A 24125-nucleotide genomic window follows, 5' to 3' on the forward strand; every position below is an offset into this window, starting at 1 on the left:
CAAATTTGCAGGAATGGCAGAAAGGTATTAACAATTTTATTTGGAAGGGGAAAAAACCGAGAATAAAGTTAAAAATAATACAGGATACACGTGAAAGAGAGGGTCTTAAAATGCCTAATCTAAGATTATATTATGAAGCAGCTGCCCCTGTCACTAATCAGTGATTGGTTTAACCTAACAGAAGAAAGAACACTAAACATAGAAGGTTATGATTTGTTATATGGATGGCATGCTTATTTATTATATGATAAGAAAGTGGATAAGGTTTTTAAAAGCCATATACTTAGAAGTGCTTTGTTGCGGGTTTGGAAAAAGTATCAATATAAGTTAAATTATAAAATACCTATATGGGCAATCCCCAGACATGTGATAGAGAACATAAATATAGAACAAAAACAAGAGGTGATTACCTACAAAGAGCTTCTTTTTATGGAAAAGGGTAAATTACAATTGAAACCTTTAAATATAATGAAAGAAGAAAGAATAATTCATACTTGGTTTCAGTATGGACAGCTGCAAGCTAGATGGAGAGAAGACCAGAAAATTGGTATCATGCAAAATGAGGAAAATTTGGTAAAACAAATTAGAGATCAAAGTCAATCGCATATTAAAAGATTATATAATGTGTTGATAGAAATAGAAACGGAATTAGTTAAGGATTGTATGGTAAAATGGGCACAAAATATTCAGCAACCTATAATGATGGAAACATGGGAAAAAATTTGGGTTAGGAATGTTAAATTTACACAACCACAAAATTTAAGAGAAAACTTTTACAAAATGTTTTATAGATGGCATCTAGATCCTAAAAAACTGGCCTGTATATATCCGAATTTGCAAGATAAATGTTGGAGATGTGATTGTGATGATGCTACTTATTATCATATATGGTGGACTTATAAAAAAATCAAAGCATTTTGGATAAAAATTTGGTGGGTTATGCAAAATATTTTGAAAAAGAAGATAAAGTTTACTCCGCAGTTGTTTTTATTGGGTATAATTACGGATTGTACGGCAATAGAGACTAAATTGATCTTTAATTTAATATCAGCAGCTAGACTATTGGTAGTGCAATATTGGAAGAAGGAATATCTGCCTACCATGGAAGAGTGGATATTAAAAGTAGCGAATTTAGCGGAGATGGCAAAAATTTCAGCATATATGAAAGACTATTCACAAGAAAGATATATACTGGAATGGAGAAGATAGATTGCTTATATTCAAAACAAATATCAGATCAAGAAGTACCAAATAGCTTATGAATGAATAGAAAGTAAAAATTGTATTTGTATATTTTTCTTTATGTAAAAGGGGAGTTAAGGCTCTAGCGGAGGGATGGGAGTTTATGGATAGTTAGCGTATTCTAGCTTATGATTGTTAGATGTTATACCCTGTATTTTGCTCTGGGAAGTCCGGGGGGAGGGGGGAGGGGGGAGGGAGGGAGAGGGTAGAAAAAAATAATAATAACATCAGTTAAAACCAAATACAAACGCAATATAGAGGGAGAGCAGGAGAGAAAGAATAGAGACAGAGATAATAACAGCGATATACGATCAGTGGTGGGATTTAATATTTTTAACAACCGGTTCTGTGGGCGTGGCTTATTTTTGGGTGTGGCTAGCTGGTCATGTGACCGGGAGGGCGTGGCCGGCTGGTCATGTGACCAGGTGGGCGTGGCCGGCTGGTCATGTGACTGGGTGGGTGTGGCTATGGGCATAGAAACTACTCAGAGGGCTAAAAAATGTCATTTTTGACCAGTCCTCGGACTTTTGATCAGTCCTCGGACTTTTGACCGGTCCTCGCACTTATGACAATTCACACATTAATGCCCATTGCAGCATTTTTAGCAACCATGTCACTCATTTCACAACTGCTTCTCTTCACCACAGTTACAAGACAGGGCGCAAAATGTAAAATGTGCAGTCGTAGGTGTGAGGACCGGTCAAAAGTGTGAGGACAGGTCAAAAATAACTTTTTCAGCCCTCTGAGAAGTCCCTATGCACAAAATGCTGCAAACAGGCATAAATGATGACCGGTCATAAGTGTGAGGACTGGTCAAAAGTGCGAGAACCTGTCAGAAATCACTTTTTTCAGCCCTCTGGGTAGTCCCTATGTGCAAGGGACTACTCAGAGGGCTGAAAAAGTTATTTTTGACTTGTCCTCGCACTTTTGACCAGTCCTCGCACTTACAACTGTCCTCACATTTTATGTTTTGCACCCTATCTTGTAACCGTAGTGAAGAGAAGCAGTTGTGAAATGAGTGACACGGTTAAGAATGCTGCAACAGGCATAAATGTGAAGATGGTCATAAATGCGAGGTCTGTTCAAAGGTGTCAGAACCTATCAAAAATCACTTTTTTCAGCCCTCTCGGTAATCCCTATGCACATAGGGACTACCCAGAGGACTGAAAAAAGTGATTTCTGACAGGTTCTCACACTTTTAACCAGTCCTCACACTTATGACCGGTCATCATTTATGCCTGTTGCAGCATTTTTAATAGCCATGTCACTCATGTCACAATTGCGGTGCTTCATGTGACCGGGTGGGCGTGGCCAGGTGGTCATGTAACATAGCTTCTTTGCCCTAATGACAGTTTGCTACAATGTTCATAAGTGTGAAAAACGGTCATAAGTCACTTTTTCAGTGCCATGCTTGTTAAACCAATTACCAGAACAAATCCATTCTCCCTCCCTCTTTCTCTCCATCTTTCTCCCCCCTCTTTCTCTCAATTTTTCCTTAATCTCTCCTTCTCCCTCCTTCTCTTTCTCTCCATCTTTCTCTCCTTCATCTTTCTCCCCCTTCTATCCTTCATCTCTCTTTCTCTCCTTCATCATTTTCTGCCCCCCTCTTTCTCTCCATCACTCTTTCTCCAAATGGGGTAGGATAGGCTGGCCCTACCCTGGTATTCTAACATTTCTTGCCTGAGAATTTCCTGTATATGAATCCTGTTGTGGACTCTCATAAAATGACACTGTTTTCCCAATCAAGCAGTTATGTACGATTTTTTATTTAAAATGCATCACAGTAATTGTCAATTACACCAAAGAGTCATCTCAGTTCTTCCACAATTGTTGTGGCTGAATTTATAACCTGGCCTCTAAGTTAACTCAGTTTCTTAACAATAAATCGGCTGAGTTCACGCCACATTCTGAGCCCTCCAAAAACTTTACTTGCATCCAGTTACAACTCCAAGCTGGAGAAAGCTAAAGGGTGTGTGTGTTAGCGGGAGAGAAATATGAGCAAGGAATCAAATAGGGGGGGGGGGGGGGTTTACGAAGAAACAAAGATAAGAAGGGAGAAGAAAGAAAACTCGTGTTGCCGGAGGGAGCAGAAGCACCGTTTGGGAAGAACGGAGGGAAAGAAATGCAGGAGAAGAGATGGGGGCTACGATGGGGACAGAGATGAGGCTGCAGTGAGTGATGGGTGGCTGAAGCCAGAAGTTGTTGCAAAAAGGGATGCTGCCTAAGGAGCTGGCGACGCCGCTGGGCCAAGGAGAAGGGGTGGGGGGAGAACGGGAAAAGTGTGGGGAGGGCAGGAGGACGAGGGGCTGGGTAGGAGGGGGAGAGAAATAGTGAAAGGGGGGCTTCGAAAGGAGGGGGCGAGGAGAGGGGCGACGAACGGTAGAAGAAAAGGGAGGGCTTGGTTCAGGATGGGTGCGGGGAAGGGAAGAAGCGCTGGTGGAGGAATGCGAGGGGCTTCGCTCCTTCTATGCCCACCACCCCCTCCTTCCTTCCTTCCTCCCTTCCTTCCCTCACTCCCTCTGTGGCCTGCATTCCTCTCCGCTTCCCACGCCCCCCTTTCGCACCCAGGTCGAGGCAGAATTAGCAGGCCAGCGCCGACTCCCCCTCCTCCTCCCGCCCCCGCCCCCATCACCACCACCGGCCTTCCCTTCCCTTCCTGAAGCCGGGGTCTCCCTGGGCTGGGCCATGACCGAGTCAGCTCATCCCCGTCATGCTGAGGCCGGGTTCGCTACATCAGAGATGAAGCCGAACACATCTTGACAGGCGAAGGGGCGGGGAATCGGCGGTGGCAGGAAGGAGGGAGCACGAGCGGCTGCTCATGCGGCCGATGGCGCCAAATGCTATGGGGAGAGAGGAGGGGGGAGGGTTTTTACCGTGCTGAGGGCTCACAGCCTAGCGGAGTGTACAAGCTGCAGCAGCTCCCTGTTTGTCAGGGTGATGGAAGTGGCTGCTAAATTGTGGGGGGGAAATTGAATGGAAAAAGCTGGGATGAAGGTGCCCCTCCCCACCATTACTTACCAGTGTCTGTTGGCGGCCGCGTGGCGCTTGGATCGGGTGGGCTGTGAGGCCACCATACAAGCGTCTCTCTCCTTAATCGCTGGCTAGAGAGACGCCTGAACGGAGGCCTGCTTCGGTTGGCGTCCTCACCGCCCACCCGATCCAAGCGCCACGCGGCCGACAGACACCGGTAAGTAATGGTGGGGAGGGGAGGGGCAAGGGGCGGGGCGAACCGGCAATTTAACAAACGGTTCGGCCAAACCGTCTAGAACTGGTAGAATCCCACCACTGGATATAGGTAGTCCTCAACTTATAGCGACAATTGAGCCAAAATTTCCATTATTAAGCAAGGCTGTTGTTAACTGAATTTTGTTCCATTTAAGACCTTTTTTCTTGGTTGTTAAGCAAATCACTTCAGTTGTTAAATGAATCATGGTCATTAAGCAAATCTGGCTTTCCTATTGATGTTGCTTGTTGGAAGCTAGCTGAGGTCACAAATGGTGATCACATGTCTTAAATACATGCCAATTGCCAAGCATCCAAATTTTGATCACATGACCATGGAGATACTGTAATGGTCATAAGTGTGAAAAATGGTCATAAGTCCCTTTGTTCACTGCCATTGTAATGTGGGAAGAAATATCCATCTGGTTCAGTTCCAAACTGGGAGAAAAGCACTGGAGACAAAATGGAGACTGGAGACTGATTGGAAAGAGGATCCATTTATTGATGAAGCAGAACCACCAAACACATGTGATTCTGGGCAGCTGACCACATGGAGTTGAGAGGGGGTGGCTTTTATACCTTCTCTGGGCTTTGTATTTGGGCTTCCTGTTCCTGTGCAAGAACATGTCTTCTATTGGCTGCTGTCAGACTCCCATGGGGCCATGCAGGTCATAGCTGGCTGTATAGGCAAAGTACAAATCCCAGGTGTTTGTCTGAGCTCCCAGGTTTGGTTGAAGTTTGCTGGGGGTGATGCAATATCTGAAAGGGTGTTGGGTAATTCCTACTGTAGCTCAATCCTGGTTTGGCTCTTGGATGAGGGTATTTGCTTATGAATAGAGCTGTCTAGTTTTCATAAGCTCTTTATCTCTTAAGTGCTAACATCTGCTGAGGATTATTAAGAAAGGTGGGGGCTGCTTTCTGTCTCCAAGAGCATGTTTTTCCATTCCTCCTTTAGAGAAATATAATATTCTGCCTTTTTAATATTCCTCAAAATACTTCATTCTTCTAGGAGGGAAGTGGCTTCCCACAGTAACTTTGAACAGCCCCTAAACAAATGTATGTCAAATACTACCTATAGAAATAACAGAAATACAGAAGAGAGGGATAAGACAGAGACACAGAGAGAAAGACAGAGATCTTAGCAAGAAAGCCAGCTATGTGACTGGCTCAGTTACTTGCTCTCAGCTCTAGAAAGGAGGCAATGGCACATCATGTCGGAAAAACTTTGACAAGAAAACTTCAGGGACTACTAGATGCAATCTCTGAGAACCAGACACAACTGAAGAGAAGAAAAATAATATATAGTAGCCAAGAAAAATTATAAATCTCAATATAACCAGGAAATGGGGCCTTTAACTGTCAGGGCCTCAAGCCTGGACACATAACCAGGTCTTCAAGGTCTTATGAAAGGCCAACAACATTATGCCCATCCTGATCTCTGGAAAGAGAATGTTGCAGAGGGCATATATATTTCTCTGCCATAGGCCTCCAAGCACCCTTCAGCCAAAATTCCCTGGACCTACCAGGACCTGTAACATGCCCAACCTGCTGGACTAAATTGGACAGGTGGAAACGTGGGAGAAGATAATATTAAGTTTGTGTAAATACAATCACTTTTAAGAGGACGAAGTAGACTATTATGCAATCAAAAGACACAGTAGGGAAATAATTTAATTGAGAGAAAAAAAGAAACCTTTTTAAAATTTACTTAAAAACCAAATTGTAGCAGAATCAAATTGGACATTTCTTGAATTCCAACAGAAATGCTTCAACCAAAATTAAAACAGAGAAGATAACAGAAAAATGTGTAACAGTAAAAAACATCGGTTCCCTCTACTGCTTCGAAACTTTGAAATAAAATCCAGTAAATTTCTTAAAAACTGAAACAATAAGATTGATTTAAAAAACTTGTTTTTTTAGAAAGAAAACTTTCAGGAAATTGGAAAACAAATTTCAATACAAAATTACTTAGGAACCTGCAAAGACAAACAGCAATTTAGAACTGATTCTCCGCCTCCATTTTCCACCTGTTTAGTGATCAGTTAATAATCGAAAATTAACTCATGTCTCAGTGTATTTTAGAATTTTGAGCTTCTTCAAATATACAAATCCAGACATAATGTCAAACCACAATTAGTACAAAGGCAACCACAAATAGTACAAAATGTGGTTCACAAATCAGTTTCAATGTTTAAATGATTCGAAATTCATTTGGGCTCTAAAGATCATGTTTTAGCATTATTTCATTTACTGACATATTTCAGAAATCTTTATAACATTAAAGAAAAACTATTTGCAGTTCTAGTAAAATATAAACCTAAAATCTGCTTTTATGAATTTCAAAACATAACTTTAGCTATTAATCAAGATTTTCTAATTGTTTCATGTGAAATATTTATGGCAATTATAGCATACATTTTTAGTACTGAAGAACAAAAGATCAGAATATTAAGATTTTATTTATTTATTTATTTATTTAATCACATTTTTATACCGATCTTATATAAGATAAACAGTATATCTAACTAGTATCATTGTATTTATGAATACTGCTCAATATAGTTGACATTTTCATAATTAGACTGTTTGGGATACAAATTTTGGTGACTATACTTCCTTTCTGCAGCCTCCATGTCACATAATAGAATAGACAAAAATTAATCTTCTTTCCCGGTACAAATCTGGGTCATAGTTGCTAATGAAAACCAAATTGGACATAGCAGGCTAGTTTGTTTAGTGAAAATGCTGGAGGTTAAACTTGTACACACACTAAGAAATGCAATGCAAAACAAACTTTTTTTAAAGTTTCTGGGAGCAAGAATTAATGCAGGAGTATAAAAAAAAATCTGGACTTTACTAGTACTAGATGATTTACAGCAGAAAAACAAGGATTCTCTTGTTGAAATGAAACAACTGAAATGTTTTCCTACTTATTTAGATAAAGTTATTAGATCACTGAGATTAGATATACATATGTACTAATATCTGCCAATCCTTAAAGTACAGAAAGCATTGAATACATTAGATAGGTAAACCTATCCTCAAAATCATTAATCTGTACTTAGATTTGTTCCGGGATTTTCTTAATATGAAAGATTATCAAGATGTAACTTGAATGTATCTTCAAATCAGTTTGTTGAATGATGAATCTGATTATTCTTGATATATACCATGAACTAAACAGATTCAGTTTATTTGATTTTAGAGGGAATTTTCATTAATTCCAGGACAATTAACTACAGTATTTTTGTGCCAATCAATTTTAACTTTACTTAAAGGTATAATTTTAAAATAGCTCTGTCCTTCCTGAAGAGATGATTTCAAAAGGTAGCGATTCAAGATCTTGGTTCAGAATTTTATTTTAGTTTCTCGTGCTATCTAATGTATACATAAAGCCATGTCATTTCTTCCAGTAACTATGGTGGTGTTAGGGTTAGGTTGAAGTTTATCAAACAAACATGAGAGTTTTAGTAGTGCATAAATAACTTAAAATACTAACTAAGCTGTGCTTAAAATGTTTTCTGCACAGTCTTTATTAGAAACCAAGCTGTTTCATTTTGTGTAATGAAACCTGATGTTCTGAAAACGAATTAATTTAGTTACGTAAAAAGTGTTTAAGATTACCCATTTCAACCTAATGAATATTACACAACCGAAAAGTCAAGAAATTAAAAAGCTGTGAGAGACTTCCGGTTGGCTCCGTTGGCAATGGAGGTGATCTTTCTGATCACCAACCTCTGGATCGTGTTGAACCGCTAAGACAGCGACAATCAGCTGCCCAGCGGTTCATAATTCCCCCTTTTCGGGCGAAGAAGAGGAGGTGAGTGGCAGGAACAGAGGTAGAGCTTCCCTAGAACCCCTGGAAGACATCAGGGGGCTCAAAGGGTTAAGCCCCCTCAGAACTCCGAAGCGCTCCAGTTCCGAGGCTTTTTTTCTGCTTAGGCAGATCTAATTGCCACGACCAATGCCGGGACCAACTTTAGTTTATAGAAGAAAATACCGGACTGAACAGAAACAAGAGAACTCTAAATATAAAAGTAAGTAACTAAAATCAATTCCATTTAAGTGTTGGAAGCTGATTTCAAAGTGAAAATGGCTACGGGCTCTTAACGAGCTAACGAGATGAAAACGAAACTGTTAGAATTCTCACTGCCTGCTGTGTATTGCTGAAGAATTGCTGGAGACTTTTTAAAACGTTGTAACAAGAAGGGGGAAGAGATACTGAGACTGTTTTTTTTGAAAGACCTAGAAGATTTATTAGTAACATTTAGTTAAAGAGTAACTTTTTAGAAGATGGCTGCAAAACAATTAAAGACAACTATAACAAAAACCCCAGGAACATCTACACTGGGAGTTTCTCCAGCACACACAGCAGATACAAAATCACTAAATTTGGAAGCACTTCAGGATAATTTGAAAGACTTTATGAGAGAATCCTTTAATGATGCTATTAATTTGCAAACCACTTTGATAGAAGAAAAGCTTAAATTAATTACAGATGAAATGACAGAAATGAAAAACCAGATGTTAGAAATTCAAATTGGAAACAAAGAAGTCAAGGAAGGTTTAGTGTCAGCTGTACAGGGTTTGGCATCAAATGTGATTTTATTGAAAGAGGAAGTAGAAGAAATAAAGAAATTTAATTCAAATTTGAAAAGTAAGATGGAGGAAGCTCAAAGTAAAATGGACAAAGTAGATGATGAAATTGTTTTGGTACAATATAGAGCTATGGAATTTGCATTAAGAATCCGCGGACTAAAAGAGAATAAAGAAGAAAACTTAAAAGAATTTTTTTCTGAGGCCTTTGCAGAGATTTGGCAGTTTGCCCAGCAGAGGTGGCTTTTTACATTGATAAAATTTATTGTGTGAATTCGAGGACAGCAAGACAAAGGAATCTTCCAATAGACATTGTAATTTACTTCACTACTAGAACAGTGAGAAATGAGATTTTGCAAGCTTCTTTTAAAGGAGAGAAGGTTCAAGCGGCTGGTCAAGAAATTTTAATATTAAAGGAAATTCCTCCAAAAATGCTGAGAGGCAGGAAGGAATTTGCTTTTTTGGTGAATGAACTTAAAAAATGTCAGATTGAGTACAGATGGGATATTCCAACTGGTATAATAGTATACTATGAAGGGAAAGCACATCGTCTTAATACAGTTGGCAAAGCACGAGAATTTAATCCTTATGTGCTTAAGGCTGGAAGTCCACCATCTTCGGATGGTAGGAGAAAGGAAGGTGAAATTAAGGAAAAAGAAGTGATAGTGATGGAAGAAGATCTTTTACAAGCGCTGGATGCCTCTAAGAAGGCACCAGAGATTCCAAGAGAGCAAAGATTGACAAGAGCTGCTGTTAAACGTAAAGAACATGAAGAAAAGGCCCAACAGGCTCAACTTGCAACTACTAAGACGGAAATAGTGGGAGGAGCAAGGCCCAAAGAAAGATATGATTTGCGGCTGGTGCTTCAAAAGTTTCCGGTTGCTGATAATGGCAATTAGACTTTTATCATGGAATGTTAATGGTCTAAACTCACCACAAAAGAGAAGAAAGACATTTCATTATTTGAAGCCATTTAAAAATGATATTGTATGCTTACAAGAAACACATATTAGAATATTAGATCAGAAATATTTGATAAACGCACGGTTAGGAAAACATTTTGTTGCCTCTGCTACAGAAAACAAGAACGGAATAGTTGTTTATATTAAGAGTAATTTAACTGCAACATTAATTGAGGCGGATAATCAAGGAAGATATATCACCATTGAACTTTTATTGGAGGGGAGAAAGATATTTTTAATAGGAGGTTATGCGCCAAATCAACAAGAAAAATTTTATAAGTTTTTACATAAAAGAATAACATCTTGGGACTATAAAACTCATATATTAATGGGTGACTAGAATGGAGTGATGGATATTCAGAAAGATAAAATAGTCTTAGAAATATTTCCAGTCGTGTTAAATCGCCAAAGGCCTTCTTTGATTTGATGGAAGATTTCGAATTGAGAGATGTATGGCGAGAACGTAATGAAGAAGAGATTTTACTTTTTTTTCTGATAGACATCAATTATTTTCTAGGATTGATTTTATTTTAATTACTAATGATTTGTTTTTTAGAGTGCAAAAAATTAAAATTTGTTCCAGAATTTTGTCTGATCACAGTCCAGTTTGGATTGAGCTTGATCGGGAAAAGGAAGCCAGGAGATCGTGGAGGGTGAATGAGAATTTGTTTAAATATGAACAAAATGTAAATGAATGTAAAACTCAAATGAAGGAATTTTTTTCTTTGAATATGGATAAGGGGACACCTATAGACATAGTTTGGGACACTAGCAAGGCTTATATGAGGGGAATTTTATTGGATATGAATAATAAATATAGAAATAAATTGCAGAAAAAGCGAAAGGAATTAGAAGAGGAAATTAAAAGGAAGGAACAGTTATTGGTATGTAATCAAGGAGATAGTAAAATAAAAGAGTCAATAAATATATTAAGAGGTCAATTTAATATGTTAATGGCAGATCAGGTGGCAACTAATTTACAATATGCAAAGCATAACTTGTTTAATAATGCTAATAAACCTGGACGGTGGTTAGCATATTTATTAAGAAAGAAACAGAAACAACGTATAATTGATAAAATAGAATATAGAGGTAAGGAAGTATAGCAGCAAAACTTGATTAAAAAAGCCTTTTTAGAATATTATACTAAGTTATATGCCAGAGATGTGATTAATGATGAAGATATAGATAGATATTTACAAGATCAAGGTATCTTAGAAATTACAGCAGATCAAAGGGAAGAGTTGAACCAACTAATTACTTCAGAGGAAATAATGTTTGCAATTAAGCAGCTCAAAGCGAATAAAGCACCAGGTACAGATGGTTTGACAACTACTTATTATAAAAATTTACAAAATGAAATGATTGAACCACTTAAGGTGTTATTTAATAGAATACAAAGGGAAGAAGTTCCTCCCTCATGGAAGACAGTTTTTATCTCATTAATACCTAAAGAAGATCGAGATGGTGTTAAACCAGAGAATTATAGGCCAATATCGCTTTTAAATACTGATTATAAGATATTTGCTAAGATATTAGCGAATAGATTGATGCCACTGATGACTCAATTAATACATAATGATCAAACAGGATTTATTAAGGGGAGACAGATGAGATATAATATGAGACAAATTGTAAATTTACTTGAATATTTGGAAAGAAACAGCCAGGTCTCAGCAGCACTCTTTTCTTGAGATGCGGAAAAAGCTTTTGATAGATTGGATTGGCAGTTTTTGTTTAAAGTAATAGAAAAAATGCAATTTGGGGATTATTTTACTCAAGCAATTAAGGCTATATATCAAAAGCAAACAGCACAAATAATAGTAAACGGTGGATTAACAGAATCTTTCAAGATTGAGAAAGGGACTAGACAAGGATATCCCTTGTCACCGTTATTATTTATTTTAACTTTGGAAATATTATTGAGCAATATACGTGGTTTAGATCGAATAAAAGGAAGTAGAATTAAAAATCAAGATTATAAATTAAGAGTGTTTGCAGATGACCTGGTTGTTACTTTATCTCAACCAATACATTCAACCGTATATCTAAAGGAGACAATAGATCAGTATAGCAAGGTATCTGGGTTTAAAGTGAATCAACAGAAGACAAAAATGATAATTAAAAATATGAATACACATCAGAGAGAAGAACTAGAAAGAATAACTGGATATGAAGTAGTTAAAAAGGTCAAATACCTAGGTGTATATATTACAGCATCGAATGTAAAATTATATAAAAATAACTATGAGGTATTGTGGGGAAAAGTAACTAAAGAAATGGAGAATTGTAAGAAATTACAATTATCATTGTTGGGAAGAGTGGCAGCTATAAAAATGAATGTTTTGCCTAGATTTTTATTTTTGTTTCAAATGATTCCAATATTGAAGAAAGATGCAAATTTACAAGAATGGCAAAAAGGGATTAATAATTTTGTATGGAAGGGTAAAAAACCGAGAATAAAGTTAAAAATAATGCAAGACGTTAGGGAAAGAGGGGGTTTAAAAATGCCTAATTTGAAATTGTATTATGATGCAGTTGCTTTATCTTTAATTTCTGATTGGATTAATTTAACAGAGGAAAGGGTTTTGAATATAGAAAGTTATGGTTTGTTATATGGTTGGCATGTATATGTATTATATGATAAGAAAACTGGTAAGATATTTAGGAATAATATGGTTAGAAATGCTTTGTTGAGGGTTTGGGAAAAATATCAATATAAGTTAGATGGTAAGATACCAATATGGGCAATCCCCAGACATATGAAAGAAAATATAAATATAGTACAAAAAATGGAGGTTATCACTTACAAAGAGCTTTTGATTATGGAAAAGGGGGAATTACAATTAAAATCCAGGGAGAAACTGAAGGATGAAGGGAGAAATTATACATGGTTCCAGTATGGACAATTGCAATCTAGATGGAAAATAGATCAGAAAATTGGTATTAGGCAAAGTGATGATAACTTGGTAAAACAAATAAAAGATCAAGGTCAACAGCATATAAAGAGATTATATAACGTATTGGTAGAAATTGATTCAGAAATGGAGTTGGTCAAAGATTGTATGGTAAGATGGGCACAAAATTTTCAACAACCTATAATGTTAGAAACATGGGAAAAAATTTGGGTAAGGAATGTTAAATTTACGCAAGCACAAAATTTAAGAAAAAAAATTTATAAAATGTTTTATAGATGACATTTAGATCCGAAAAAACTGTCGTGCATGTATCCAAATATGAAAGCAAAATGTTGGAGATGTGATTGTGAGGATGCTACTTCATATATGGTGAACTTGCAAAAAAGTTAAAGCTTTTTGGATTAAAATATGGTGGATTATGCAGAACATTTTGAAGAAGAAGATCAAGTTTGCTCCACAGTTCTTTTTATTAGGAATAATTCCAGATTGCACTGTTATAGAGACAAAATTGATTTTGAACTTAATAACTGCTGCGAGATTATTGATTGCACAATATTGGAAGAAAGAAGACTTACCTACAACTGGAGAATGGATTAGTAAAGTATCATATTTAGCAGAAATGGCAAAAATTTCTGCCTATTTGAAAGACTATACACAAGAAAAATATATTTTGGAATGGAGAAAGTGGATTGATTATATTCAAAATAAGTACCAGATCAAAAAATACCAATTAGTTTTTGAGTGAAGTTAGGATTTGCTATGTATTAGAGTTTAAGAAAGAAGGATATTGAAAGTTGCCAATTTGGCTGAGATGGCGAAGATATCAGCCTTTTTGAAAGACAACACGCAAGAAAGATACTTAAAGGAATGGAAAAAATGGATTGACTATATTCAACGTAGATATCAGACTAAGAGTTATCAGACTGTTTTTGAATGATTATGATGTATTATTTTTGATTGTTTTCGGGGGAAGTTAGGAATTGATGATTGTAGGGGTATAATTAAGTTGGGACGAAAATTTTTTAGCATATGTTTGTTTTATTTTTAACTATACCTTGTGCTCGTTGCGGGAAGTCGGGGGGGGGTTGTGAAGGGAGGGGAGGAGGGGAAAGGGGGAAAATTTTGTAAAACTTTTTGAATTAAAAAAAAAAAAGAGTTTAAGAAAGAAGGGAAATGATAGGGTGATGGTGTGAAATGACTGAGGATTATGTTTTATGTTATAGTTTAGATTATGTTTGTTAGATACTATACCCTGTATTCTGTTCTGGGAAGTCTCGGGGGAGGGGAAATGGGGGGAGGGGGAAGATTATAAATTGATTGGTTGCCATTGTACAGGAATAATTGTAGAATTAAATAAGTTGGAATGGTGTAAAGTCGGGGCTGCTCAGTAACCACTCCGGAAGGGAAAGGGTAAGGAGAGAGGAGTAAAGAAGGAAGAAAGTAGGTAGGTAGGAGAGAAGGGAGGGGGAAGAAAGGATAGAGGAGCAGAAGGAGGGGAAGATAGAAGGTTAAAGGATGGAAGTGAGAAGTGGGAAGGAGGAGGGGAAGGAGGGAAGCGAGGAGGAGGAAGGTGGGGAAAGTAGAAGAAGGATGAGAAGGGTAGAAAGGATTAAGGAAGGGAGTAGCGACTGAGCAGACCCTATTGAGCATAATTCAAGTATACAATTGATCGTTGGATAAGTGATTGTACTGTACACTGGTCAAATTGTTGGAATTATTATGGAAAAATAAAAACTTTTTTTGGTAAATTCTTATTTCTAAAAAAAAAAAAATTACAAAGCTGTATAGCATGAGGACAGAATAACTGTTTATATCAATGGTATATCCAGACTTAGGTTTGAAGCCAACAATAACATTTCTAATGAATAGCGATGGAAACACTTTCATTCATTTTTTCATTCTATTCAGCCAAATGATTTACTAAGACAGAAACTAGAATAGTTTTGTAGAATAAGATTTATTGTCAGAGAAATACTCTTGACTGAAATGTTTCAGAAAGGAAACTTTAGTTACAATGCCATTCACCTGGAATAAGTCCAAAATTCAGCAAACTTTATTTCTAAGTAGAAATAATCATATTACATAGAACAATGGGAGGAGAGCATTGCTACTAGGAAGAAAACATTGTTATTACTGTCAAACAATGTAAAACTTACAGCAGAGACTTAAAAAATTAGAACTCTTGCATTCTATAAGGGGATGCATGAAACATGGCATAAATTTCATTTAATCTTTCTCTACAGATTCATATAACAGAAATTTAGCTTAACTACTGTATTTTTTGGTGTATAAGACGCAGTTCCCCCCAAAAAAAACATGTGGGTGGAAATGTCTGTGTGTCTTATACAGCAAATGTTGCCAACGCCCCACCCACCCACTGGCCCCCACACCCTTTGGCCTCTGCCTCCCAGCAATTTGCCTCCTTGCAACAAACAGCCTGATCAGCTTCAGCACAGCCTGATTTAGCACAAGAAGCTGATTGGTGGTTGGATCTGCCTCCCGGAATAGCACCTATCAGCTGTTCCAGGCTGTGGGGATTGCCACCGCCCGTCACCACTGTCACCACCTATCACCGCCTCCGCATATACTCCCTTTTTCAGCCTCCCCACATCCTGTTTTTGGCCTCTGTACACCCCATTTGCGCCACTGCCTCTCCCCACCACCTGGGTCAAAAATGGGGTGTGCAGAGACCAAAAGCGGGATGCACAAAGGCCAAAAATGGGGCACGCAAAGGTGGTGATAGGCAGCTGTGGTGATGGGCAGCAGCAGTGGAGATAGATGGTGGCGATCTCTGCAGCCTGGAACGATCCAACCACCAATCAGCTGCTCTGCTAAATTAGGCTGTCAGCTAAAACTGACCAGACTTTTTGCTGCAAGGAGGCAAATTGCTGGGAGGCAGAGGCAGATTTTTTTTCTTGCTTTCCTCCCCAAAAGCTACGTGTGTCTTATACTCTGGAGCATCTTATAGTCTGAAAACTATGGTAAGTATTTAATTAAAACCTGCAATCATTTCTTTCATACATTTAATAATAAATGATATTATTTGCAGAAATAATGCTTATTTAGCTAAATAAAAAGGTTTAACTAAATTTTATAAATGCATTTACACAAAATCTAGTGAAGACAATGAAATTAATATATTGTACAGTATTTCTAAAGAAGTTATTACCATTAATGCTCATTTGTAGAAGTGAATTCAATATTGAAACTAATGTTATCTTTTTTTGTTCATGTTTGTCAACAATGTAAATTATGCAAATGGAAACTGGAAGATTCATTTTGAAAATGCTAACACATATTATGAGATCTGAAGCCAACTACATCAGCTTCTCAGAAATATCAGGCTTGTTAGATGCTACATCTTTTCTATCCTGCTCTATGGAGTAGAGAGTTGGTCTCTGACAGAAAGCCACTTGAAGAGACTAGAAGCATTTGAAATGTGGATTTACAGGCAGCTGTTACATATAAGTTGGATTGACAAAATCAGAAATGAGAAGGTGATAAGCTGCCTGGGAAAGCCAAGGGAAATCATTAAAACCATAAAAAAGCAAAAGTTAGAATATTTTGGACATGTGATGTGACACTCCAAAAAATATGACATACTTCACTTAATCCTCCAAGGAAAGATTGAAGGCAAATGAAGTCCAGGCAGAGGAAGAACATCATGGCTTCAAAATCTAAGGGACTGGTTTGGACAAAACTCAACAGCACTTTTTTGTGCGGCTGTTGATAAAAATAGGATGTCCAACATGATCACCAACGTCCAATGACGGCTATGGAAGGAGGAGGAGGAGGAGGAGGAGGAGGAGGAGGAGGAGGAGGAGGAGGAGGAGGAGGAGGAGGAGGAGGAGGAGGAGGAGGAGAAGAAGAGTGATACTTGTAGATGATGTGGGAGCAAGTTTCTTTTATCCATTAGAGCAGGGGTGTCAAACTCAAGGCCAGCAGGCCACATCTGGCCCACTATATGGTTAGATCTGGCCCATGAGGCCACCCTGGAAACAGCAAAGGACTGGTCCACAGCACCTCAGCCGAGCTCACGATGACTGGGCGTTTATCTGCAATCTGGTGGTGACCATCCAAGTCAGAACGTAATCAGCCTTAGATCCATGGGGCTGGCCTGGAACCAGCAAGGGCCACACCTATCCAGCCCCCTGGGCGCATGCACAATAGGCAGTGAGTATGGAGAGCCTCACATCCCTGGTGACCATCTAGTCCTGCAGGCTGACTGCATTCTGAGCACATCCATTTCACCCAGGATACCAGCTGCAGCACACTCGCCACTTCCTGTGCACACACCCAGGGAGCTGGGCTGAGGTGGCAGGGTAGCCTCTCGCTGGCTCCAGGCCAGCTCTGGGAGGCAGATCAAAGGCTAACTGTGTTCTGGTCCAAATGGACACCACCAAGTTGTAGATCAGTGCTGTGCCCATACCAGTGGCACCATGCCCTGCTCTCTGGCTTGGCCTTGCAGCCCGCAAGGCTTCCCTTTCACCAGGACTGCCCCCACCATGTGGGAAAGCCACAGCTGCAAGCAGCATGGCCAATCTTTCCCTTGTACTTTCCTGAGCATGGAGGAAAGAAAGAGATGGGAATGAGAAGCAGGGAAGAGAGGGAGGGAGGGAGGGAAGGAAGGAAGATTATGAGAGTAGGGAGGGAGAGTCTGAGAGAAGCCCTGCCTTAGCACTTGGCCACCAGCAGACGTACTGCCCCTCCTCTTCTTGTGGTCTCCCATCCTATAGCTTGTTTTGGTTACAAAGGTGGATCTTCTTGCAAGGAGAGGGAGTGGGCCTCTGACCCACACACTTTGCCCTCCTTCACACACCATGAGCAACCTGGACAAGGAGAGCGAGCACAGCAGCAGTAGTCTTGAGGAGGTAAATGCAGACCGTCACCCCTCAAGGAAGCAGGGCTGGGCTGTTGGGTCTCAGTACCCTGGGAGCTCAGGGGCCAGTTTGCCCTCCACTGCCCAGGACTCCAGGCAGCCCGCACTGCCATCAGGGGCCTCCGCCATGTGGCCTGAGAGAGACAGAAAGGCTTCTCTGGTGGACAAGGGTTTGGTACTCACCTTGGTCTCACCTTCCCCCACTGGAGACAATGGATCCCTCCAGCCCCACCCAGCCACTACAGCCCCCCCCCATGCGAGCAACACTGAGCTGGCCATGCCTACCTTACCACGCCCCCCCCAATCAGATGTGACCATCCAGCCACAGCCACACACACGCACACCCCAGAGGTCAACCACAACCTTGATGTGGCCCTCAATGAAAGTGACTTTGACACCCCTGCATTAGAAGCTCATATTGATCTATTTTAGGCAATTATCAAATACTAAGTGGTTTTCCTCACTATCCCCTATCATTTTTTTATTTTATTCTAGATTTTTTTTATTCTAGTCTAAAATGCTTTCACATTTTGTGAAGTTTCACAGTACCTTGCATCTACCTGGGAGGCATAATTTTATATTCAGCAATACATTTCATAACCAAATATTGGTTTCCAATCCTTCCCTTTACTATAAAACAGAAGCACCTTGTTATGAAACACGTAAGATGAAACTGATCTTAACTAACCAAACATAAATCAATATAATAAATATTAAATCTTAACACTTTTAGAAAACATTTGAAAAATGAAAGCAGTTTTAAAAATGAAAAATGGAAACATGAAATGAAGAAATGTTTAAAAAGTTAAACCCCCGTTATATTCAACCAGATATCTTTTTGGGTATAATTATGAAAGGCTTAATTTTGCCACTTACCAAAATTATGTTAACCCAAAAATCCAATTCAAAAATATAAATTAAATTGCCTTTCTTTGTTGCATCTTGAGTAGGCTAAACATAAGCAAATCTTATAGGATTTCTCCCTCCCTTTCTCTCCCTCCCTCCCTTTCTCCCTCCCCCCTTCTCTCTATCTATATAAATAAAATTTTTTGAAATAGTTAAGCTTGCTTCAGCTAGCAGCTTTTAATGATGAATATTGTTTTAGAAATTAACTGACATTATTTGAGTGGTATTTTCTATGAAAATTTAATATTTTACATTAATTTTATTTTTTATTCAAAAGGCATTAAATCCTATTGATATTCTGAAATCACTGGTCATGAAAACAAGTATTAGAAAGAATTTAAAAAAAATAAATGCAAAAAAAAGCAAATGTATCACTCTCCATAGCTACTATGTTAGTCACTTCCAGAGTTTCCCAATTTATGTTTGTATGTGTGCATGTTTATGCCTTTCCATCAGGCCAAGTCTACGCAGTTTTCTTGTTTGGAAGTGGTTTGCCATTGCCTTCTTCCTAGGACTGACAAAAAGTGACTCTTCCAATCATCCAACTAGTTTCATGATTAAAGTAGGATTACAACCCAATGATTTCCGAGTTTCTAGCCTAGTGCCTTGAGCCACTAATTTAATATTTGCTACTATGGTTACAAAGCAGCCAGATACAATTTAGCGGTATTTAATTTTGCCTATACATTAACCATGAACAAATATACATTTCAGCTGTTTCATTGAAGTGGTAAGAAATGGAATCACTTTCCTAATTTCATGTCAGAAAAGGCAAAATATTTGTGCTAATTATGCAATTACTACCCTCATTAATAAGGGTTGCAATGGCCTGGGATCAATGTTTCAGTTATTAAAAAGTCATGCTGATTACAATTGGTGGAACAGTTTCTGGTTGATGTAATAAAACAGAAAAAATGGAATTACTGGAAAAGTTTTAGAGATTAAAAATAAAGAAAGCTGACTGATACAGATTTTAAAAGAAAGAGTATGCTACTATTAGAAGTGGAGGAATGTCAGCTGGGCTAAAAGTTAAAACAGGACAGTTGCTGAAAGTGAGTCACAGTGAGTCAGTTGTTGCTTTAAAAGTAGAGTGAAATGACAGCCTGGCTTCTTCTCAAGCTACAAGTGCATCAACAGAATGACTGACTGCAAAGGAAAACAAGTGGCATATTCAACAGTAGCAAAGTAAATCGTTCCATGTAAGGTTCTAATGAATGCCATACAGATTGTCACTTATTGCAGAATATTCTGCCTACCTAGAGAACATACCTAGAGAAATTAACACCACACAGCACTTCTTTATGTTGACACTAAGGACCTGCCTCCAAGATCTGTGATGCCACTAAGCTTCCAATCCAACACTGTCCCCACAATATTCCAGAACACTGTTTTCTGGTTGTCACAACCATGTTGATCGTTGTTTCAGCTTCTTGCTAGGTCATGCTGACACTGGATTCACTGTTCCCTGACAGGATGACATGCTGCCATTTCAGCCCCTCTCCTCAAGAGGCACTGCTGTGTCCTGGTACCTGGTCTCTATTATCTCGCAAGTCCTCCTCCTCCTCCTCCACCCCACCTCAAGGATTGTTTTATCGTTGTGCAATGTGCAATCCCTATTGGCTTTAGGGATTGGTCGTTCTCCCATGGCTTACATCACCTCATCAGCTGCAAGACCCCTTACAAATATTCCCACGGTTATTTCTTCCCTGTCTTTAGAATGCAACACTGCATTCTTTTTCATCCCATTATTCTGAACTGTCGTTTTGCAGGATTCGACTATGCCTTCGTGAAAAGTTTTAATAATCCAGCCAATTTAACTGCTGGATCACTGCCTAACAAGGCGCGGCAACGGCAGAGAATTGTTGAGTGGGGGACCCCTATATTGTGCTCTCGAGTAAAATAAGAGACATAAAAAAAGATACAGAAAAATAATCTTAAAATGTTGGGAGGGCTCCGCTCATCTTCCCGCAAGGTGTCTGTCTATCTGTCGTGGGCGCCCAAAGGAAGGGGGGGGGAACCCTAACTAAGCAAAATGGAATGCAATGCATTTCTCCCGGAGCAGAGCGCTCGCCTGCACTCTGCCTTCTACTTATAATCTAACGCTGAGAAAACCTGCGAAGAGTTGCTCCGCACACTGTCTGCAACCCGTTTGTTATCGAGGTTTCAACTCTCACAACCGAATGATACCGAACACGTAACAGGTATGGCAAGAAAAAATAATAATTAGAAGCCAAAGACTAGTAGCAGGAAACGATAACCACAAGCCACCCTCTCGGCAACAGGCGAAACCCCGCCGTCTAGGCTCTCTCTTTACCTTTCATCCAATCCACCACTTGATTCGGCGTCCATTTACTGACAGGTTCCATAATGAGCGCCATGGGGGGGGACGACTACGAGAAGCACTTCTAGGGGGCCGCGGAAAGGGCGATGGAAGCGAGCAGCGTCCGGCTGGGCTCGAAGGACGGTGGGCGTTCAATACAGCTCCCAGCGTTTACAAGACTACGTCGCGTTTGTAAAATGCGCCTCGAAATAGCCTTCTTCTTCTCCAGGCTCCTCTGCGTGCCTCCGTGGGCGCGCGGTGCGTGTGGATGAGTGTGTGCCTCTGGAGCTTTCAGTTCCTGTTGGTGCTTCAGCGGGAGCCGGAGAAAGCGGCTGCTGCACGCTCCGCCGCCTACAGCCTGCCGCGCCCCCACACGCGACCTGCAGAGCCAGGATGCTGAAAATGGGTCCTGGCGCTGCTCCGACCGCGGCTGTGAAAGCCTGAAGGCTCACGAGACTTAACCACCCCGCGGCGCAGTCCGCCGCTCGAGTCCGGCTCTCTTCGCGCCTTTTTTCTCCCTGCAATGAATGGCCCCCCCGTACTGTTCCCTCGCCAGCTTTCCCTCCGGAGCTGCCCGCTTGTCGCACGTTCTCTGCTCCCCTCCCCCTCCACAGCGCCCACCTTTCCCCCACTGGCGGAAATGACGAGGATTGGAGCCGAAAATATCTGAAGCCAAGCGGCCCCTCTTGTGCTTCTTGGGGAGCGGGTCGCCCGTGTGATTTGCGAGCGGCAGCGTTTCAAAGGAAGAGAGACAGGGCTAGAAAAGCGTCCCTCTCCCGCCGCCGCGTGGAGAAAGCAGTCGGCGGGAGAGGGGCGCTTTTCTAGCCATGCCTCTCTTCCTTTGAAAGGCTGCCGTTCGCAAATCACACGGGCGATCCAACCTTCCTGCCCGTATTTGAGGGGTGGGGAGGGGGAAAGATCCCCGACTGAGCGAAAGCTTCTGATCAAAAACTGTTCAGAAGCGGTGGGGGTAGGTACAGCACCTGTTTCGTTACATTTGACGGAGCGAGCCGCCTACTTAGTCCCGGTTTTTCCTGACTGCTGCTCTTCCAAAGAGAAAGGAGGAGGGGATCGGCGTCCCGCCGGCGGATTGGGGATTGTAGTATTTTTAAACTTGTCACTGAGAATGTGGTGTATGTGTGTTTGTGTTTATATATATAAAACTAGTCTAGAGAAACGAGACTTGAAAGAATCAACTGTTTTCCCATGCTCAGCATGACCCAGACTTTAAACAAATGCTGTCTTTCAACGGTTCTGACGCGAGGAGACATATCCTTGCCGTTATTGAGGACTTCGTTTTCAGCAGACCCTATTGCTAAAATTCAACAGTAGATATTCCCACTGGTACTATATGGATTCGCCAAATTCTTGGAAGTCGGCAGATTTCATTACGTACTAAATTCCTGATTGTAAGTGCATGTTAACTTCCAAAAGTGAATTCAGAGGATCAAAAGTGGAGGGAAAAGATGCGGCACGAAAGAGGTGGAACAAGGATGAGATCTTGAAGAATGCAATCTTAATTATCTGCCATAACATGCAAATAAAAGTATGGGATGAATAAAGATGAAATGCTACATTGGCTTACAAGGAATGTATTTGTTCAGTGGAGAAGGAGAAAGAGATGAGTGGAAAAAAAGTAACTAAGACCAGAAGAGAAAAAAATAATTGAAGAAAAGGGAACAACACATATAGGATCATAATACTTAAAGGCCTTCAGATTATTATACTGAGATTTATACTGAAAAACAAGTTTATCTGAATTCTTCATGATGCCATGTTCATTCCTTCCCTGTATATGACTTATAGCTTTTTTAGGACTCCTCTACCAAGTAGCCTCAAAATGGGTTCCTCTATTAAGCTAGAGAGGTAATCCTGGGTTTTTATTATCTTTTTATTATAACCTTTTATTATCACCATTTAGAATCAGGTTTTCCAAAAGCCAGAATATTAAATATGATAGTAGTAAAATAGCTGAAGTTTCTTGTGATTAAAACTGCAATCTTTCACATAGTAAACACAGCAGAACTTACTTATGAGTAAACAAGCAGAGAGTTCAACTTCATATCCTATTGAAGCAATTAAGTTTCAAACTGCACGAGTTTAAATTGATTGGAACATAATCTATATGTATTTGAATATTAATGCTAGTGAATTTTGTGGTTTTCTATTATGTAAATTTACTTTACAATAAACAAATGTTCCAGGGCTGTGTGTCAGAGATACAATAAACAAATGTTCCAGGGCTATGTGTCACAGCCAGATCCGTGGCTCTTCATAGCATTTTATCATGTTTAATATGTATCCATGTACTATACCTGTGATGGCAAAACTGTGGCTCGCGCGCCATCGCTAGCTGCTCTTCTGATTTCTAGTGCGCACATGCGTAACCACCAGCCGGAATGCCAGAAAATGGCCTGAAAAATGGCCAAAAAACAGGCATGCGTGTACAGGCCAGCTGGTCTTTGGGTTTCTGGTGTTCTGGCATGTGCAAAAACCAGCTGGGTGTTCTCTGGGCCATGTCCAGCCACTGGGCTGGTCCTCCAAGAAGCAGGCATGGTGGGGGCAGTACCAGCAGCAGGCAGAGTCAGAGGAGGCATGTGATGCAGACCACTGGATGCACGTGCTCCATCCCACAAGGCTGGGATGTGGCAGGCAGCTGCCTGGTGCATCCAGCAGACCAGACTGCATGCCTCCCCCCAGGCCTCTGCTTCCAGCTACTGCCACTGCCATGGGCCAAGGCAAGGTAAGGCAGGGGGTGGGGCGGCTAATGCCGGACGCCATCAACTCACCTAATCTGTCCCAGCTTTTTTTGCTTGCGGTTGGAGAACAGGTCACTACTGGTCATCTTGGCCCCCTCGTGGGTCTGACCCTTGGCCCATGCGCGGAGCGTATTCCCTTCATGCACCCGATGCACCTTGGCACCACTGTGGGCCATTGCCACCACAGAGGCCACCAGCAGCTCATGCAGATCCATTAGGCTGCTGCCATCACCACCTGGAGCACCTGGCACACCCAGTCCAAAGGAGGTGAAGTGGCCAGCTAGAAAGCCCAAGTAAAGGTGGTAGAGCACGCCCAGGCCC

The 24125-nt window shown here is 40.3% G+C and overlaps 1 protein-coding gene across 4 annotated transcripts in view; it reads right to left on the bottom strand.

Moving 5' to 3' along the window:
* CNKSR2 (connector enhancer of kinase suppressor of Ras 2) overlaps nucleotides 1-21577 on the bottom strand; it is a 574134-nt gene extending 552557 nt beyond the window's left edge. For all 4 annotated transcript variants that reach the window (XM_058186957.1, XM_058186956.1, XM_058186955.1 and 1 more), the window contains exon 1: nucleotides 21040-21577. In XM_058186957.1, coding sequence (XP_058042940.1) covers nucleotides 21040-21103 — 64 coding nt within the window. In that variant the 5' untranslated portion in view covers nucleotides 21104-21577. The remainder of the gene's footprint in view (nucleotides 1-21039) is intronic.
* Between the last annotated feature and the right edge of the window lie 2548 nt (nucleotides 21578-24125).

This window comes from Ahaetulla prasina, chromosome 5 (genome assembly GCF_028640845.1).
Source record: "Ahaetulla prasina isolate Xishuangbanna chromosome 5, ASM2864084v1, whole genome shotgun sequence".
NCBI lineage: Eukaryota > Metazoa > Chordata > Lepidosauria > Squamata > Colubridae > Ahaetulla > Ahaetulla prasina.